The sequence below is a fragment of the Cyprinodon variegatus genome, unplaced genomic scaffold, assembly GCF_000732505.1.
Source record: "Cyprinodon variegatus isolate N-32 unplaced genomic scaffold, C_variegatus-1.0 Scaffold30, whole genome shotgun sequence".
Taxonomy (NCBI): Eukaryota; Metazoa; Chordata; class Actinopteri; order Cyprinodontiformes; family Cyprinodontidae; genus Cyprinodon; species Cyprinodon variegatus.
Genome location: NW_015150483.1, coordinates 1,508,821 through 1,528,538, shown reverse-complemented (window position 1 = coordinate 1,528,538; position 19,718 = coordinate 1,508,821). Strand labels below are relative to the sequence as shown.

At 37.7% G+C, this 19,718-nt stretch overlaps 2 protein-coding genes across 3 annotated transcripts; both read left to right on the top strand.

Annotated features, from left to right (window-relative positions):
• The first annotated feature begins 676 nt into the window (after window positions 1-676).
• Window positions 677-4,545, top strand: lsm7 (LSM7 homolog, U6 small nuclear RNA and mRNA degradation associated). 2 transcript variants are annotated; one of them, XM_015399237.1, is made up of 4 exons: window positions 677-717; window positions 958-1,048; window positions 1,130-1,201; window positions 4,126-4,545. In XM_015399237.1, the coding sequence occupies exons 1-4, from the start codon at window positions 712-714 to the stop codon at window positions 4,266-4,268; spliced, it is 312 nt and encodes a 103-aa protein (XP_015254723.1). In that variant the 5' UTR covers window positions 677-711; the 3' UTR covers window positions 4,269-4,545. The 2 variants fall into 2 exon arrangements, with proteins under 2 accessions (XP_015254723.1, XP_015254715.1); XM_015399229.1 differs by lacking the exon at window positions 677-717 and adding an exon at window positions 724-836.
• A 1,579-nt stretch (window positions 4,546-6,124) lies between these two features.
• On the top strand, window positions 6,125-19,401 carry tmprss9 (transmembrane protease, serine 9). The gene is made up of 16 exons (XM_015399667.1): window positions 6,125-6,278; window positions 8,346-8,547; window positions 10,334-10,461; window positions 10,536-10,603; window positions 10,680-10,855; window positions 10,937-10,981; window positions 12,210-12,323; window positions 12,500-12,665; window positions 12,751-13,025; window positions 14,751-14,893; window positions 15,166-15,451; window positions 15,539-15,652; window positions 15,729-15,897; window positions 15,997-16,262; window positions 16,471-16,607; window positions 17,538-19,401. Exons 2-16 carry the CDS (start codon window positions 8,415-8,417, stop codon window positions 17,697-17,699), a joined length of 2,382 nt encoding a protein of 793 aa, XP_015255153.1. The 5' UTR covers window positions 6,125-6,278; window positions 8,346-8,414; the 3' UTR covers window positions 17,700-19,401.
• Window positions 19,402-19,718: the final 317 nt, after the last annotated feature.

Genomic DNA, 19,718 nt, shown 5'->3' with positions numbered 1-19,718 from the left:
GTGTCATCCATGTGGATGGACTCAGAATCAACCAATGGTTCACTCATTATCTGTAATTGTCTCTCTCTCTAGTCTATGGACCAGCATTCAGTTATTTCATAATCCGTCCTCCCTGAGATCAAATAGCAGAATCACTCTCATTTTATCTGGATTTATAGTTATACATATGCATATATATAAATATATAAATGTTTGTATATCTGGAGCGTGCAACAAAAGTAATTTCCCTCTGGGATTATTAAAGTATGTCTGATTCTGATTGAGTAAATTCTACAAATTAATTCTATACTACAAATTATTAAATTAATCTTACATGTCATTTTTTTTTGGGAGGCATTTAAAAGAGAGGGCCCACTACACTGCTGACTACACCTGCATAATAATTTTAAAAACCAAAAAAATAGGGGTATTTTCACATTAATACTTAAAAGTCTATTTTAATAATGTCTGAATGTATTGTCACATTTTTTAACTGATTTTAAAATATAGATTTTGTACTTTTTTTTTAAGGGATTAAATTATTTTTGCTTTGTTTTTTTTTAAGGGATTAAATTATTTTTGCTTTGTAATATATATGTATAAATGTATCTAGCAAAATGTGTGTAACTTGAAAATCGTGCAAATCTGCTAACGTCATCAAATGACGACGAGCGATTTGATTGGTCCTACGTCCCTGCAGTCAACATTTAACTTCCGTGTCACGTAGCTAACATGGCGGTAAATTCATTGCGCATTTTCTTTCATTCAAACATTTACTTTAACCTTTTAATACTAAAAATCGGTCTGGTTGTGTGTTAATCTGTTGGTGTGTTGAAATGAAGAACGGTTATTCCAATGTAATGATGCGGTTTTATTAGCTACGTTTTTGATAACCTTTGTTAGCAAGCTAAGCCCATGCTAATGGTGTTGAGAGCGTTCTGTGATTAAAAAACATTGAACTAACTTTGGTTTCTGCAGGACAAAGAAAAGAAGAAAAAGGAGAGCATCTTTGACTTGTCTAAATACATCGACAAGACGATTCGTGTGAAGTTCCAAGGGGGGAGAGAAGGTAGGTGAATTTATTTCACCTAATTACACCTTAAACCAGTCAGGTAATACACTAACTGCTGCACATGTGTTTATTTCTCAGCCAGTGGGGTTCTGAAAGGGTTTGACCCTTTGCTAAACCTGGTGCTGGACGGCACCATCGAGTATATGCGAGGTAAGCAAATGTTCAAAGCTGCAACTATCTCAACCCAACATAAATCAACTATTGATCTGGGTGCAACACAAAAAAGGGTCACTGATTCGCAGATAACAAGAAGTTTAGACTTGCAATTAAAAAAAGTTTTTATCTGACTCTAAAGTAGTATAAAACTCACTTGAGGTGCAAATAAAAAGCAAGGCAAAATATTTATATTGGACATTTGAAAATGAAATCCTACTACCAGTCATTAAAAGGGCTTTTGACATGCTTTTATAATTTCCTATATATGCGTGTAAATAAAATAAAAAAAATAACACTGATAAAATACTATTGAAATAAATGTCCTGCTGTTGAAACTAGCAGTTGTCATCACAATTGTTCAAAGGCTCTGTTTATTAGGTTGTTGATGTATTTCTGCTCCAACACAGCTGAATCAAATGCATGGCTCGTTACCAGGCCTTTGCCAAACTTGATGGCAAAAGTGAATTTCTCCATTGTGAGATCAATAACGTTCTATTTTATTCTACTTAAGAGGTAATTCAGTCATTTGAATTTGCAGTGTTGGAGCAGGGACAATCTGCAGTTCAGTAGAGCTTGAGGTCCAGGTTTGGAGACTCCTATCTTAGGCTTTGTTCTTGATCTTTTCATGACCGTCTGAACAACACAGGTCTGATTTTTTTCAAAGCGACCCAGGCCACTTGGCTATGTGGACCTAAATCCGCTACATATCTGATCTTTTCAAATGCGAGTTGTCTGAACGACCAGGTCATATTTATCCGACCTAGAGGTCATTAATAGTCAACAAAGCTTGCTAGTTGTGACGTCATTGCACCCCCTACTGTGCATGTGGGACATTAAACTTGTATGAATGCAGTTCCGACAGTAGATCACATAAAAGTTAGCCTCGTGAGACCATCCTGATCTCGCAAGCTTTCACTCGCAGATCAGTCTGGAGACTCTCCGTTAAAGAAAATTTGGAGCCGTTCACCAAACAAACGTCCAATCAGCGTTGGCTTTGAGGCGAGTTGAGGTACGATGCAACGAGAAACGCGACAGTTAAGTCTAAAGGACATGGCGGCTTCAGCCGATGAAACTAGCGTTAGCGTGGCCATCGAGTAAGTTTTATCGGAATTAGAGTATTTCTTCACTGAAAGAAGAGCAAAACGCTGCTCTGGAGGCTTTTCTCAGAGGAAAAGATGTTTTTGCTTTTCTCCAGAGTGGTTTCGGCAAGAGTAGCCTGGCTTGTGGTTGTGTTTTCGTCGTCGCTCTGTTACGTCATATGCTTCTTGATCTGATTGGTTTATTTGGCCAGTCTATCACCAACATAGGCCAATCAGCTAACCAGTATTTTCGCCCCTTCCCAAAATTACTTCAACGGAAGGTTTCCAGATGGATATGCAGAGCAAATCCATCTGGCGGAGTCAGGTTACATAAAAGTATCATATATCTGGAAACGTGAAGAACCAGGCAAAGCAGTCGGATTTCACAAAAAAATTGAATTGAGCATTAATGCAGTGTTAACGTAGCCATAGTTGTTGAAGATAACCCACTATCCTCCTTATGTATGAGAAATGACGACAAATCTAATCAAGCAGCTTATTTATTTTTTTTATCCTTAAGATTGGCTTAGTTTATTCACTGTGTTCTCTCACTTTGCAATATACCAATCTCAGAGTTGATACTAAAATGCTTAAAAGTAAATATCCAAAACGATGTGAAATGGAGCATGTATATCTAAGATGTTTTCCTTTCTTATTAGTGTGAAAACACTTGTGTTGTCAGAAGGCGTTGATGTGAGACAGGTGACTGTAGTTAGAAACACAGACAAGGGCAATGAGGTTGCAACCCAGAGAAATTGTTAACCTCTGTAGATGATGAATCTTCTATTCACCAAATCATTATTCGCACAAAAAATGTCAAACCATGTCAGAAAAAGTTCTTGCTTTCTTTCGTGTGCAAAAGCCGTCGACCTTTTGAAAAATATATACACACATCAATAGGGTTTTCAACTTAACGACCAAGCATGAGTGTAAATATATTAAACGTGCAAAGAGGAAATGCAAAATGACTAAAACGGCAAAGAAAAAAACAAAAAAAATTGCTTAAATTGTAGAAAATATTTTCTTCTGCAGGAAAAGAAATGCAACAAAGTTCTTTTTTTTTTAAGTACTTTTTATTCAGGAATAAGTTGGGGAGGGGATCAGTTGCATGTAAAGATTTAACAAACTAAAAATGTAGCTGGGGACTAAATTACATGGTCTTTGCTGATATTAGTTTTATAAATGCCCCACATCTCAATCAATTTTAAAGTGTAAATTATGTGGAGTAGAAGTTTTTCCAAACCCTAAAACTAAGTCTAGCAACAGCCAAGCCCCAGAAACATGGGTTTGGGTTTAACTTTGTCATAAATTAAACTAAATAAAATAAGGCTCTTCCCAAAAGCTACTAAAGTAGCAGAAAATGTTGCCAAGGTTCCTTCAATGGCTTAACATTTATCAAAAAGAGGAGAAACGGATAAAAAAAAACGCTGGGTAATTAGGTCTTTGAAAAATGCAGACCATGTATGACTTCATCAACCTGTTGGCGCATAAACCATCAGGTATCTGCTGGAATGTCTGTAACCCAGATATCCTTAATGGGATCTGTGGGTGGTATTAGTATGAAAAAGTATAAACCAGCCTTTAAGAAGTTTACACAACCACATAAATATGACACCAAAGATTTCCATTGATGTATCCTAGCATTGATGCTATATGTGAGGTCCAGGAAGTTAATTTCAAAGAACTTATCATTTCTGTGGATGGCAAGTAGGAGAACAGATAAAGCCTTTTGACATCTGAGCTTTATCATAAACAAACCTGATGGACAGAGAACTATGTATTTTATTGAGTCATCTTAAATGATGGGCTATTCTGATCTTGGTTTGAATCTGTGTGCAGATCCAGATGACCAGCTGAAGCTAACAGAAGACACCCGGCAGCTTGGGCTGGTGGTCTGCAGAGGAACCTCTGTAGTGCTGATCTGTCCTCAGGATGGCATGGAGGCCATCCCAAACCCGTTCATACAGCAGCAGGATGGCTAGCTCAGACCAGCTACTCGATGCACAATTATAATTTTTTTTATTTTTTTAATCATCACTGTTCTAGTTCATACAAAAAGGCTGTTGACTTAAGTTAAAAATCAGAATAAAAATGTATGTAATGCACTTCACTTCCACTTTTTGTGATGTGCTAATGTTGCACAGCTTTGTTTGTAAAGAGCCCAAAAGTCTGAGGAAGTCAATGGGACAATTTTCCTTTTATTTGTAATATCTTTTTACAAATATTTGTTTTTGATAGAAAATAAAGTGAAAGATGTAACATTTGCTTGGTCACTTTTTTGTTCTGTACTCATTTACTGAAGGAAATATGGCTCAGATGTGAGTGAAGGTTCATTCACATGTTCATAAGGTCAAAATGAAATCTATTTAGAATTTTAAAAAATTAGTGATTATTTTTGCTTTCAGGCTAATCTCTTGCAGCTCATGAGAACACTTAAAATCTATATGCAGCTCCCAGAACGCATCACTTAGGATGCAAACTTTGCATTGGGCTTCAGTGTACCTGGAAACTTTTCTTTTTCTCAATTTTTCCAGACTCTGGACTCTTGATTCTTCAAAAGTAGTTGCTAAATTTCAGCTGAAAAGAGGAATTGAAACTTAAACAAGTCGGTGTAGAAGGAGCAGCAATACAGAAATTACTGGGTAATCATCAACCAATCATTTTCAACCCCTGTTATGTTCTGTGCTGAAGGATGTAGGACAGACTCCAGATGCTACCATTTCCTTTGAAACTTTGCTTTATACTTAATGCTAAAGTTATCCTGTTTTTTTTTTTTTTTATGTACTGTACTTTTTCCTCCCTAACTTTCTTTTTGTGATTTAATACAGCATTCTCTAAGAAACCAGCTTCTTTGGAAATATTTTTTTGGTTTTTTTTTTTGTCTCTCCCTCATTTTGAGGATGTTATTTAACTGTCTTTCAAACATCTGTCACATCAGCAGTGTTCCCCATGAAAGTACAGGCAACAATTTCAAATTTCTCAAAAACGATTTGGAGTTTTATTAGCTGTAAGCAAAATTCACAAAACTGGCAATATATTTTATGCGTACTTTCTTATTTACAAGTTTCACTGTTGAGAGGAGTGACGGAAAGAAATATCCTTATTTGATTTCTCGCATCTGTTGGTTTCCTGAAGCAGTGAGCTGCCAACTGACCACAGAGCTCACCTTCATGCAGTAACAGAAGAATTTAATGACGATCTTTAAAAGGGAGTTTCTGTGTTTGAAGATAAGCCATTGAAGCTTGTCGGCACACAAAGACACATTTGTCGTATTAACCGCTTTAAGACAGAAGCACTCTAAGGGGGGGTTAGGTGGCAAAGCTTGGTTTTGGATTATTGTGAATGATGGAGGAACTGTCCGCTGACTGTGAGATTATGTTTTATTAAAGATAAGGTGTTCTGGGTTTGCATGTGATCAGAACTGAGGAGTGTATTGCAACCTTGAAGAAATTGCTCTGATGGTTCTTCAGAAGCAGGTTTTAAAAAGAAGGTGGGATAGAAAGGACAAATTCCTGCAGGGTTTGCCCCTCCTCTGCTGCTCAGTCACTGTGTCAATAGAGCACCCGCTGCCCTTTAGAGGGAAGCTCGGAGCTCCATTTAATGACAGTTTTTTTTTTTTTTTATTTACTCCTTTTATTACTGTTTGGGTGTAATGGTGGATTAGACTATGCTCTATATTTTCCAGCAAAGTATGGCAGATTACAGGTGACAGGAGAAACACCTGTGTACACCTGGGTGGGACCAACTGGGATCAGGACGGATGGACTGAGAGCTGAGCGGGGATTTCTGAGGCTGAACTTAGCCTTTTGGAGTAAACAGGGTGAGTTTTACTAAGGTATAAGGACGTGACCCGCCCCTGGCTCAGGTGCAACAAAAAGCAGACCCTGTTGGCCCTGTTGTCCCTTGTCCTCCCCCCTGCCCATGTTTCTGCTCCTGTGAGAACTACGGGTCATCTTTGTCTTCGAATTGCAGAGTAATGAAAGAAGAAAGAGGTGAGTGTGGCTGCTGCAGACACAGGTTATTGTTGCACATAGGAACACTCATTCAGTAAGGATAAGGTGTTCTGTTTAGATAAAAATGAATTTAGGAACTTTTCTCCACATCTTGCTTGTTAATCAGTGAACATCATGGTGTCCTTTACATATACCTCAGACCGCACTCCTGCTTTTCAATCAGCTTCTATCCAAATGTACAATAACTGCATTTTAATATTTAAGATTTTCTATTTCTCTAAAAAAAAAGGTCAGGTTCTATATAAAAATCTGACATGTTTACCACCCCAAATCTAATGTTCAGTTCTGTCAAATGCACTATCGATAAAGGATGGGTTGAGTTTCAGTTTTCTTTCCTTCTTTACGAGATAAGCCATTTTAATGCTGGAGGGATTTGAAAATTCTTTGAAAGACAGCAGACTATAAATCAGATCATTGGAACAGCACTTTTATTTGCACATATTGCAAATATGCAATATTGTTTTGCTTAAGTTTTGCACACATTCCTAAAAAAACTGCATGTGCTTTGACTAGGCCATTTTAGCTCTTTAATATGCTCTGATCTGGTCCAGTGTTTCTCAGAAATATTTCTCTGGGTTCACAGTACTTTAAGTTTTGGACACGTGCTTTCTCCAGCACACTTGATTCAAACAAATGCATCCCCTCCTCAGCATGGCATTGAAAAACCTGGTGATCATCTATTTAAGTCAGGTGTGTACCAGGAGCAAAATATCTAAAACATACAAAACTTGCTAAGTACTAAGTTTAGGAATCATTGATCTGCAACTTAAATTTAAAGCAGTTGTCCTGTTGGAAGGTCTTGAGTCTTTTAAATCATCTCACAGGTCGTCCTCCAGGACTACATTGTGTTTAGTGCCCATTTTTGTCTCCATCAACTCTGTTTGGCTAAAAATGTTCCTGCTGAACAATAAAACAACCCCTCCAAACCACCATCACCATGTTTCACTGTGGGATGGTGTGTTCAATGTCCGCATCATGTGATGTAGCATTTAACATATTGCTCAAAATGTTCCTTTCATTTTCCTCTCCACGTTTTGCATATATCTAAATGGCTTAAGCCAAACTGGAAATGGGACTTTCTCTGGCAACTCGGAATTGTACATCAAACAGTTCATTATAATCAACTTCACAATGGGTTAATAAGCTAATCATATTACAATATCTGTAAAATAAAATATGACATAATAAATAGATCAAATCAATAATAAGAGGGTAAGAGGGAAATTTCGAGAAAAACAAGTAAAATCAAGTCTGATTTGTGGTGTGAGCCGATGTGTAAAGATACGATTTTAGACAGGTTTTGAAAATGGACAGTAATGTGGCAGAGTGGTCCATAACTCAGGGGCCCCGATAGAGAAGGCTCTTCCACTTAGAGGTTGGGACAACCAGGAGAAGCTGGTCAGCGGACCTGAGTTGCCGTGGAGGAACATAACTGTGGATGAGCTCTGTTAGGTAAGGGGGAGCAAGGTTGTCTAAAACCTTAAAGAAAGAGAGAAGAGTTTTAAAAAGAAATACACAGGCAGCCATTTAACAGAAGCTAAAATTGGGATGATGTTCTGTCTTCTACATGTACCTGTTAAAGGTCAAGCAGCTGCATTTTGCAACAGCTGCAGACATGCAAGTAGGGACTGGGTGACTCCTAAACAAAGGGAGTTATGACTTTAAGATAAAATTAAATAATTGCGGTCTTGTCCTGTCTACAGATTCTCTGAGTAACGTTGTGGATCATCTAGAGACCATCTAGTCAGTTTTTCTTGTTGAACATATCTAAGCTATGCAGTAGATATTTTCCATCTCAGGTAGTTAGATTTAGAAGTTTTGGTTTATTTCACCAAATCCAAATAAACCCTAAATATAAAAACATGTTAACACTCTATAAAACTCAACATATACTATCACCTTGTATGCAGACGGATAGCATCACCTGCAGTGACATCTGATACCTTCCACTTCTCCACACTCTTTCTCCTATCCAGAACTTAAAACAACGTGAGTTAAGAAATACAATTCAGTTCTGTCATATAATATCTGCTGTTGTTTTAACAGGCCTGGCTCATTCTGTACACCCATCACTGTGAAGACAGTTAAATGTGAGGCTGGTGCCCAGAGTCCAACATGGACGTCAGTAAGGATGGTGGAGGAGGGTCGTGGTCATCCTCACCCTCCAGCACCGGCTGCCATAAAGGCGTAGTCACAATCTGCATCCTCCTTTTCCTCATTATAGGCATCTTTGCCGGCCTTGCTATTGGTGAGTCAATAAAAGAAAAAAAAAAACTCTTAATTCCACAAAGTACATAAAGTTTTTTTTTTATTGTTAATTTGGAACTAGTTATAAAAGATCACCCATTAATAATTTACTTAGAGACTGTATTCAAAACATTGACTAATGATTTCTATTCTAATTTTACTTATTAAACAAAAGATCAGCATGTTGATTCAGTCTTAGTTCTTTTCCAGTTCCTGATGAATTTACCACAATGCAAAGTTTCATGGTCTATTTCTGCTTAATTGCGCTTAACAGATCTCTGTAACATCTCAGATGTTCCTCAGGTATAATTGATGGTGGATTCTATGATAATGAGCTGTTCAGGTTCTGCTGCTGCAAAGCAACGACAAACCATGACAGTTCCAGCTCTATGCTTCACAGTTGGAATGAGGTTATATTTCCTTAAAGCTGTGTTTGTTTTATGCAAAACATTATTTCCGATCCGGTGTCCAGATAATTTGATTAGATGAATCAGTCTTAAAAGAATTATTCCAGCAGTCCTAGTTTTTGTTTTGGCAAATTTCAGTCTGGCCTTCCTGTCTTTCTTGGAGAGCTAAGGTTTCCCCCTTGCACAGGTTCAATGGAAGTTAAAGTTGTGCTTTCTCTTTTTGATGTTAGAGGAATGCAGTTTCATATCAACATGGGTAAAAAACTGCTGTAGGTGTGCTGGTGAAGATTCTCAGTCATCCATGTCATAGTCATTCTGAAAAAGTAAAAAACAAACAACAACAACAATCCACTGGACATTGTTTCCCAGGTCTGGGAAGCTTTCTCAATTCAAAATGTCTGAATTCGCATTGAGTTTGAGGCTTTATATAGACAAGGCCTTGTATTGCTTGGAAACATGCAAATTGAACCTGATTGTTGACTTTGTTGGCAAAGTCTTTGGAGTTTTCTATGACTTTGCCAACAAAGTAAAAAATGTAAGGATGTCGCCAGGAGAAACCCTGGTATCGTTTGATATTACTTCACTTTTCACATGCATACCTATATCAGAGGCAGGGGAATCAGTCAGGACACGTCTTCAACAAGATAGTGACTTAAATAATAGGACTAATTTCACTCCGGACCAGATCACACTACTGGGCCTACATTTTGAATTGAGAAAGCTTCCTCGATGGGAAGCGAAACCTCTTCAAGCCTTGAAAACAAAGTCCAGTGGTTTTTTTTTTTTTTTTTACTTTTTCAGAACTGCTGTAGGTGCTATTATGACATGTTAGTTTGTTTGGCAACTAGTTTTAACATCTTACAGTTTTCCACTTATGATGAACTGACTTGGACAGACTTAGCATATCTCTTCTTAATCTCTTCTCTTTTGAGACCTCTTTATATCCCTTACCAAACTCAAAAACTGCTACAGCTGTCGTTCTGAAGATAGTTGTTTCCATCTTACCACGATGTTCTGTCTCTCTTTAGCACTCCAGGCTGAAAGTCTGAGGATTGACCAGACAAACAACCTTCAAAACAATTACATTTTAACTACTGTATGTAAGATGCTGTACAATGCTGCTTGTGAATTTAGTGGTGTCCTAATTTGGTCCTTTCCAGAAATTGCTGTTTTTGTTTTTCAGAACTTTAAAAAAATATGTTTTCTTTTCTTTAAAAAAAAGCATACAGGGTGTCCTATTTTGTCCCAACTGAATTCCCTGAATCCTTTTGTAAATTCAACTCTTTAAAGTTTTGTTATGATTGCTAGGATCTTCTGTATACCTATGACATAGGCTTTGTATATTGCGATTAAAAGCTCTTTCCTCTGTTTGACTGCCAGCATACCTGCTGGAGGAGCCACACGATTTCCTGGAGACAGTGGAGCTGAGGGGCCTGAAGTATAGTTCAGATCTGCAGGATGAAAACTCTGGTTTCTCTATCATACTTTCCTCAGCTTTAAAGTCCAAGGTGAGGGCTATGATGCTAAAAACACAATGTTTAATAAAAGAAGGATTACATTGTAATTGTTGATGTTCTTTCAGGTTAAAGATATATTTACTGCCTCATCTATATCACATCATTATGATGACTGCAGCATTGTTGCCTATGGGTAAGAAAGAGAGGTAGTTTAACCATCAGGAAACATCGGAACTCTAAAACATGACTATTTTCTCCCTTTCTTACAGTAACATGAATGATAACACGATGGCAACTTTAAGACTATTCTTCAGGGTGTCCAAATTCCAGCAGTATTCAGACAACTTTGTGCGAGACCTACTGAGAGCAGGGCTCAGCTCAGTGATGCATGGGAAACCACTGGAGGTGCCTGGGTTTGGACAGATCAGCGCTATTGTCTTATTAGGTAGTGACGTTATCATTGTGATAACTTGGGGCTGGATTATAAAAAAATGGGATCATTAAATGTTTGTCTGGTCTCCTACAGGGGCCAGTGGGAAGTCATTTTATGTCATTGGAGATGACTCGATGGGTGAGTTATGCAATTGTCTTCATTATAAAAAGCTGCAAATTTTATTTGAATTTTGAAATATTCTATTTAAGTTTATCCTAAAGAGTATGTGTTTTAAAAAAGAAAATTGTTTAAAGAATATATAAATGTATCCAGGTCACATTTGAACTGTACATTATATTATGGCATATAACTTTATTCGGTGATCAAACGCCAAATGGTTGGTAAATGGAAGCAAAATTATAATTTTAATAAAAATCTAAAGAGCATGTTTTGCATTTCTATTTAGAAATTGCTGCAACAAGATGGCATTAATCAGAGAATCAGACAGGAGTCACGCTTCTTTATTGTCGTTATCAGACCATAAGGACATTTTGCTAAATATATCTGGCTCAGAATGCAATAAATAAGGCAAAGACAAATAATTAAAACCATTTGTATAGCCCCAGGGCCATTGGTGGCTTTTTGGGAGTGGTGATAAAGGTTTTTTAAACCAAGGTTTTTTAAACAAAGGTTTTTTAAACCAAGAGAAGATCAGTTTGCCAAAGGAGATATAGCAGACACATCAAACATGTGAAGGAGGATGATGATGTTCTAGTAAGACCATGTCTTTTCAGCTTACATCCCAAATAGTGTGTGGCAAAAGAGCAGAGCTGCACATTATTCTGAAAACAAGGTGGTGGCAGCATCATGCTGAGGGGATGCTTTGTCTATCAGGGATATAAATGTGTGCAGAGATGGATGAAGGGTCATACAGTGGAAACCTTGTTAAAAAAAAACTGGCAAGAGAAGAGTTATTATTCGACATAAGGTGTACATTTCAGCATGATAATGACAAAAACAGAGCTTTAGATTAATGTATTAGATCAGAAACATATTTGTACAAAAAAAACACTCCATCTTATCTATACACAAATGTATTCTTTCCTTTTTGGTCATTTCATTTTCTGACTGCCAGTAAAAGCATAAAACTCTTCTCCTTCCACTTCACAACTGTACACTGCTTAGTTAGTGCATCTCCTTACACAAACAGATAAATTATATTTAAGTTTCTAGATCTAACATTTTAAAAATATAGAAACTTCAACAGGTATGAAGCTTTTGTGGGTATCATCTTTACAAAATGCTCAGATATGGAAATGTTTCTTCTATTACAGTATCTAAAATGATGTTGTTTTAATACTTCTCTGATGCATGCTCTCCCTTCCACCCTCATCTAATCATTATCTCTTACATCTGGGATTTGCAGCAAAGTGTCCTGAAAATACTTACACCTGCGACAATGGGGAATGCATCACTAAAAAGAACCCAGACTGTGACTTTATCCCTGACTGTGCGGATGCATCTGACGAGGCTCTTTGTGGTTAGCTCTTCTTTCATCCTAGATAATATCAGAATAAGATAATATCAGAATATATAATTTTTTACACTATTGATTGATACTGACCCTGCATGGACAGTTGCAAAAACAGCAGCACCCTTCACTGACTTACAGTAGGCTCTTTTTCACGTCAACTCTCCCCCGGCTGATCCTGACAGACTGCGGTTTACGCCCAGCCATGGGGAGTAGGATAGTCGGCGGTGAGGATGCTCGACAAGGGGAGCTGCCCTGGCAGGTCAGCCTGAGGTATTACTGGAGGCACACATGTGGAGCCTCCATCATCAATGAGCGCTGGATTGTCAGTGCAGCACACTGCTTTGAAGGGTAGATTTCCCTTTTTTTGTTTTTTACTATTAGATATTTAACTATCTTAAATGAGTTCCAAGAAATGTTTGTTTTCTGTTATCAGTGCTACTGATCCCAGTGATTGGACAATCCTGGTTGGAGCCAGACTGGTCAACGGCATAGAGGATGAGTCAAAAGTAGTAAAGATCAAGTCGATCATTGTTAATCCTGAATACAACCCAACGACCAACAATAATGATGTGGCTGTGCTGGAGCTGGAGACCCCCCTCACCTTTAACTCCTACATCCAGCCTGTCTGCATTCCCTCTACATCATATGTCTTTGAGCCCGGTCAGAACTGCATTGTGTCCGGCTGGGGGGCTCTGCAGCAGTTTAGCGGTGAGTCTGCATGCATGCAAACTTTATTGCAACAGATTAATAACGGTGACTCACATTAAACCACTTAATGTTAGAAATCAGCATTCAGCGGTGGTTCTAGACAAATCTTGCCTGGGTGGTAATGTGTTTTTCATGGGGGCAAAGAACAACAACAAAACAAACAATAAAAGTGTACTAAGTGAAACATGGTTGTAGACTCCTGATCTAGCAAATGGAAACTGTTGTTTTATCCTAATATGGCTGAAGCTTAACAGTGAGTGAAATAGTAAAGGTAAACTATTAAATTGTTCCAAGGGGCAAATCAGTTACACACAACAAAAAATGTTCATCTAATCAGGATCGTGTTGAATCTTTTTGATCTTGTTTTGAGAATGATATACTAAGCAAGAGCAGATTCTGTTAGATTCTTAATCTTCTTTTGAGAAGATTCTTCTCAAAAGAAGAAAGATGAAAGAAATTATTTTGGTATTACTGATCAAAACAAGTAAAAATGTCTTAAAATAAGCCCTTAAACTGAGCAGGTTTATCTAACAAAAGAATTAGTAATTTTGCCCTTAAACAGAAATGACATATAATAACTAAAGCAGTGGAGGTTTTTTAGTATTATTTAAAATGTAAATCATCTTATTCCATTAGTAAAAACTAGGGAAAATGCACCTTTTTTCCCCCAGGAAAAATGGACTTATATACTTTTAGTATACTGCTGGCTGCTGTCTAGAACCACACATATCAGTATTGCTTCTGTGGTATGGTACACAACAAAGGGCCCAGCAGGATTTGATCCCACAGACCTGTGGATGTAAGTCATGCAATCTTACCAGTCAGTCAAAGTAATATCCCTGTGGCCTAATAGCCAGGATACATAATCACTCGGGGGCATAGTGACACGACAACACTGTCACTCTTGAATGAATGGTGTTTCCCGGTCACCTGAAGTGTTTTATTTGGATACCTTATATGTAGAGAGGTCAAAGGCAGCTGTTTATGTACTATTTTAGGTTAATAAGTTTCTCTGTTATTAAGGTACAGATTTAATTTTTTTTTTTATTTTACCATGTTCCCGCTGCAGAGGTGTTAGAGTATTATAGTTCTTCAGCGACAAACCTAATGAAGCCAAGCGACCAATCAGGCAGGTCAGGGACAAAGTGATGGAGGAATTTAAAGAAGGTCCTTAATAATATTACAAATTCATTATTTTTGAATAATCATCTGAAAAAACAACAACAGCAAAAAAAACAAAAAACAAGTGTGGCTGAACTTCAAACTAAAACAGTAACAGTTTCTGTGAACCAGGTAGAAATTTTGTGTTAACTCTGGAGGAGCTGCAGGGATTCATAGCTAAGGAAGGAGAATCATCTTTTGCCTACCCACAGCAGTCACAGGGCAGGACAAAGGGGATACTAGAGAGTCAGAAGTCAATTATTACAGCTTCACTCAAAGAAGAAGGGAATCATATGTCAACATACTTCTAAAATTCCCCAAGCCCAATCAATCTAATATGCAAATTTTCAAACCATAAGATGAAGCTTTTTAAAAGATTAGTTCTCAGACGTATCTTCATATGCACTGGTGAGCTACAATACAATGATGGGGCGTCTAATCTTGTCTATGAAATTATTTAAGTTGCACTAAGAGATGAATATCCAAAGCTTTCTTTGTTTATAGGATTTGAAGAGCAGACATTGGGAGTAACAACATATTGATTTGTGCTGTTCTGTTGTTCAGTACATGTGCCAAATGTGCTGCAGAAAGCTGTGGTCAGAATCATCGACTCCAAGGTGTGCAATCAATCGTCTGTGTACAGAGGTGCCATTTCTCAGAACATGATGTGTGCTGGATTCCTGCAGGGAAAGGTGGACTCCTGCCAGGTGAGTGCAGGCTCACATAAGGTGGAGCCTTATAGCAGATCCTATCATTTTGCTAACATGTTAACGTTTAGATTTGTGGGACCAAGAGTTTCCCCACACCTTAGACCATAAGGGGCTTTTTTTGTGATTATTGACTCTTTTGTTTGAAACAACAATGGTTCTTGAAAAAAAGTGTTTGTAGCTCAGCTAAAGCTTAAAATTGAATAAACTTCAGTTAATTATCTCCAGTATTTTCTGGCATTTAAACCCATGTTCATGTATGTCACCTACAGGGTGACTCCGGGGGGCCCCTTGTGTGTGAAGGGAGTCCAGGGAGGTTCTTCCTGGCTGGGGTGGTGAGCTGGGGTTGGGGATGTGCCCAGGTCAACAAGCCTGGAGTTTACGCCCGTGTTTCCAAGCTCAGAAACTTTATTCTGAGGCACTCAGATCAGGCTACCTTCAATGCCCCACCAGTTCCTGCTCCAACCGTTCCAGTTCCAGTCACCCACAGGTTCTCTGACAACCTTCCAGTGTCTCAGACTGAAGGAACAGAGGAAGCACCTGCTGTATCAGTACCTGGTGAAATTGCCATCAAATTTTAGATTTGATCATTTAGTATAAACATAATTATACATATTTAGGCAGTAAAACAATTTTGCATTCCAGCCATGAATTGCAGTGAAAACTTCCAGTGCAGCTCCAGTTGGTGCATCAGCAAAATCAACCCAGAGTGTGATAAGATCCCTGACTGCCCCAATGAAGCAGACGAGAAAAACTGCAGTAAGGCTTTACCTGATAAAGCAGCGTAAATGCTGGGGTTTACCAACATGCTACCTAAGCCTTGTCTTTGTCACAGATTGTGGTGCTCGTCCTGCGCTGGGGTTTCAGCGGATCATAGGTGGAGTCACAGCTCGGAGGGGAGAGTGGCCGTGGATCGGCAGTCTGCAGTACCAGAGACAACATCGCTGTGGCACCACACTTATTCACAGCAAGTGGTTATTGTCTGCTGCACACTGTTTCAATGGGTACTAACACATCTCTAGTGAAGAAACACAGTGGTGACATCTAAATGATCCAAATCAAAGGCCTGACTAAGAGTATTAATGCATTGTCCTCATCCTTAGTGATTCCAGTCCCACTAACTGGGCTGTAAGCCTTGGATCTGTGCTGCGTTCTGGGTCCGGTGCGTTGGTTATTCCCATACAGAGAGTGATTATCCACCCGGCTTTCAACAAAAACAACATGGACCATGATGTGGCTCTGCTGGAGCTGACAGAGCCAGCCCCGGCGTCCTACACCATCCAGCCAGCATGTCTCCCCTCTCCTGTGCACCAATTTCATGAGGACTCTGAGTGCTACATCACAGGTTGGGGATCCATGAAGGAAGGAGGTGAGTGAGGCTAACTCTGTTTTTTTCTTTTTCTTTATTATTGTTATCATCAAATATTCTTCTGTCTGTGGATGAATGTCTGCCCATTCTTCTTTACAGAAGACCTTCATTAAAACTCTTCTGTAAAGAAGAATGCGAGAAAGATCCATTTATTCTAACATGTTTACACATTTTCAGCGTAGATATGTGTGGATTTATTTTTCCCCAGGTTCACTGACCAACCTGTTGCAGAAAGCTGCAGTGAACATCATTAAGCAGAAGGACTGTCAGCAGGCTTATGGCAACGTGCTGACTCCTAACATGATGTGTGCCGGATTAATGGAGGGAGGACGGGACAGCTGCCTGGTAAGGAACACCATGTGTGGTTCTTTAAGAAGGAAAAGTATCTGTGTCCAGATGTATGCCAAGATGGTCCTTTCTCTGCAGACTTTGAGCTGCAAGTATGACTTCTAGGGGGTGTTGTAAAGTTGGTTACTTTTTAAACTGTGGGTGATTAGATGGGATGTGAGCAGAGCACTCTGAATTCTTTAAAGGTTTCTGGGTTTTGAGACAGGAGATAAGAAAGAATAATAATAATAAAATAAAATAACATCTCTGGCACTTCTCACACAATCAATAAATAAATTTCTGCTGTGTTCAAAGAACCTGGCATCATCAATTTATTTCATTAATTAGATTAATAATATTGTGATTGTTTTTTTTTTATTTTCTCAATCATAGACTAAACCAGAAATATTTTTATTAAATCTACAAAGTTAGTCTCCTTTTTTACATAATGGATCTGTTATATATTTCATTATCAAGGGTATACAAAGTTTCCTCATTTTCACCTAAAAAAAAAGAAAAAAAAGAAAAACACTTAAAGGTAAAGCTTTTGAGGTTAGTTACTTTCTATTTGCATGTGTGGTAGATTTTGTTTTTTACTACTTATATGCATCAAGGACAAGATATTGGTCACTCTGGCTGTTAAAGAGCATATTTAATAAACCGTTCTTTTAGAGTCTGCTTTTAGCCCACAGCTGCTGGATATTGGGGGTTATATTTATTGTAAAATTAAATTGGAAAGAAAAGAAAGTTATTAGAAACATTAATCTCTAATTTCTGTAAATGTCCCTTATGTTACTTTTCAATTTCAGCCAGAGGCTAAGAAAATAGTCCATGTGCTGCCTGTTAGGCTCTACTATCTGATTCTGAGCTGTTTTTATTTACCAGCGACCAAAAGTTTATTTACAGTTTTCTAGTTCTATCTAATGACCCTATTCTTGACCATTCCAGGGTGATTCTGGAGGGCCGCTGACGTGCCGTCACCACTCTGGCCAGTGGTTTATTGCCGGTGTGACCAGCTGGGGGCATGGATGTGGACGATCTGGTTTTCCTGGGGTTTACACTCGGGTGACGTCTGTCCGGAAGTGGATATCAACACATCTACCTTTCTGATGAGATTTGGAAACAAAAAACTAGACAGAACATCAGAATTTTACAGATAATTTGCCTCCACGTAACTGTACTGTACAAGGACTAAAGTCATGGCTTTGGCCAGATAAACATAAGCTCAGTTAACAAAATTTTGACATATGTGTCATGGGTGCTGTTTGCAACACTGCATTGCCTAACCCGGAGCCCTCACCATGTTCTGATGAGGTATTATGTGTGGCTAACTCACAACCAACAAACTGAGGCATTATTCAAATATTTATTACATTAATTTATTCTCCTGATGGGTATGAATAATGGTAATGGTATTATTTCTTTTAATTTGTATACTGCTGGGTTTTCTGATAGTACACTGATTAGCATCAGTGTTAAAAACTGACAGTTAACAGCATGGAGCTTGAATGATAGGCTTGAATGCTGAATGATACTGGAGATCCGGACATTTGCGTGATGTTTTGATTCCTTGCAACAGCAGCTTTCCACAGAGCTTTGATGTCTCAGGTACGACATGAAGAACAATTTTCTATGGTCTATTAACAGGGACAGCAGCGCAATGGGATATGCCATTACATATAGGAGTTGTTTTTAACAAAGTATTTTAATGCAAACCCTTCTGCTCCTAACAAAGGCAGTCTGTTTAAAATCTTGAAGTTTTCAGATCATCTAAATATAAGAAATCAAATGATTGCTGTGATTTATCTTGCCGCTCTCCTATTGGTGACACATTCAGCCAGCCTGAATAATGAATGACTTTAACTGATAAAAACTTTTTTTTTCGGTTTTTATATAACTTAGTCCTTGTTATGGTTCAGATGCTCAAATTTGAAAATTGATATCCAAGAAAATGTTCAATACTTGATACTTAGACAGACTTTATTTGTCATTTTGTACTCACAAGTGTATACAAAAAGAAATGTTGTTCAGTGCAGCTCTCAAGACATTTTCCTTTTTTAAAGTGCAGCCTTGATAAAGGTAAGCAGCAGTGATAATGTAAACATATGGCTGTATAGTTACAGTTCCAACATTCAGGGATTTGTTTTTTTTATAACCCCATTTTATACCATACCATGTGGATAAAAAATGACAAATAATTGAAGGCATAAAAAATACTTTTTATGTAAAAAAAAAAACGGACAATATTTGCAGGCTTTCTGGAAACACTAAAATTATTTTAATTTGCCAATCAGTCAGTAATCTGAAGTAAACAAGAGAAAAATATGCAAACAGCACTTCTGTTTGGTATCCTTATTATGCCGAATTAGTCATGTATCCGGATACCTTGTTTTAGTATCAATACTTTCTGAAGTATCAATAATTTTAAAGCTGAGTCACTGAGATTCGCCACTGCTTCATTGGTGAACAACAGTGTGGTTCATTTAAATCCTAAAGACTTAGGAATTGTTTAACAACCCTTCACAAGCTGATTGATGCTTATTGATTGGGTTTCTCATCTAATCTTGAATTTCTTTAGATTAAGGCATGTCATTCTGCTTTTTAAAGACTTTTAGCCAACTTCATCCTGTCAGAGAGGTTCTGTTCTGTTTAAATATTTAATTTTATGTGTTTGGAAGTAAGAACCCTGGATTAGACGGATGAAGTTAAACAAAAAAATAAAAAATTATTAATCAATGTTCGTTAGTGGGGTAATAACATTTTCACATGGCCAGTTTGGTTTGGTTAAGCTTTTTCCCTATTAAATGTATATTATATGTAAATTGCTTTCTGTCTTTATTTGGGTTGTTTGAGATGGATTTCTTTTTTTTTTTTAATTACCTAAAACATGTCACCATGTCATATTTCTTAACCACTCATAATGATTTGTTAAATGTCTTAAAAGTAATAAATTTTCCACCACAGTGGTATAATCACACATTGAAAATTAGAAAATTATAATATAATAATACACTAAGGAAGGTAATGCATTTTAAGACGTATTTTTAACTTAATTATTTAGATATCATGCTGTCAATATTTTGTACAACCTTGTTTTATTAGGAAAGCACTTCTATAATATTTCACACA

Bases quoted from the DNA above. Each gene is read 5' to 3' on its own strand.
- lsm7 (XM_015399229.1), top strand. From the start codon at position 816: ATGAAGAACGGTTATTCCAAT. The intron at 837-957 runs GTAATGATGCGG...TGGTTTCTGCAG, and splicing joins TGAAGAACGGTTATTCCAAT to GACAAAGAAAAGAAGAAAAA. The intron at 1,202-4,125 runs GTAAGCAAATGT...ATCTGTGTGCAG, and splicing joins CACCATCGAGTATATGCGAG to ATCCAGATGACCAGCTGAAG.
- tmprss9 (XM_015399667.1), top strand. From the start codon at position 8,415: ATGGACGTCAGTAAGGATGGTGGAGGAGGGTCGTGGTCATCCTCACCC. The intron at 12,666-12,750 runs GTAGATTTCCCT...TTCTGTTATCAG, and splicing joins GCAGCACACTGCTTTGAAGG to TGCTACTGATCCCAGTGATT. The intron at 16,608-17,537 runs GTAAGGAACACC...TGACCATTCCAG, and splicing joins GAGGACGGGACAGCTGCCTG to GGTGATTCTGGAGGGCCGCT.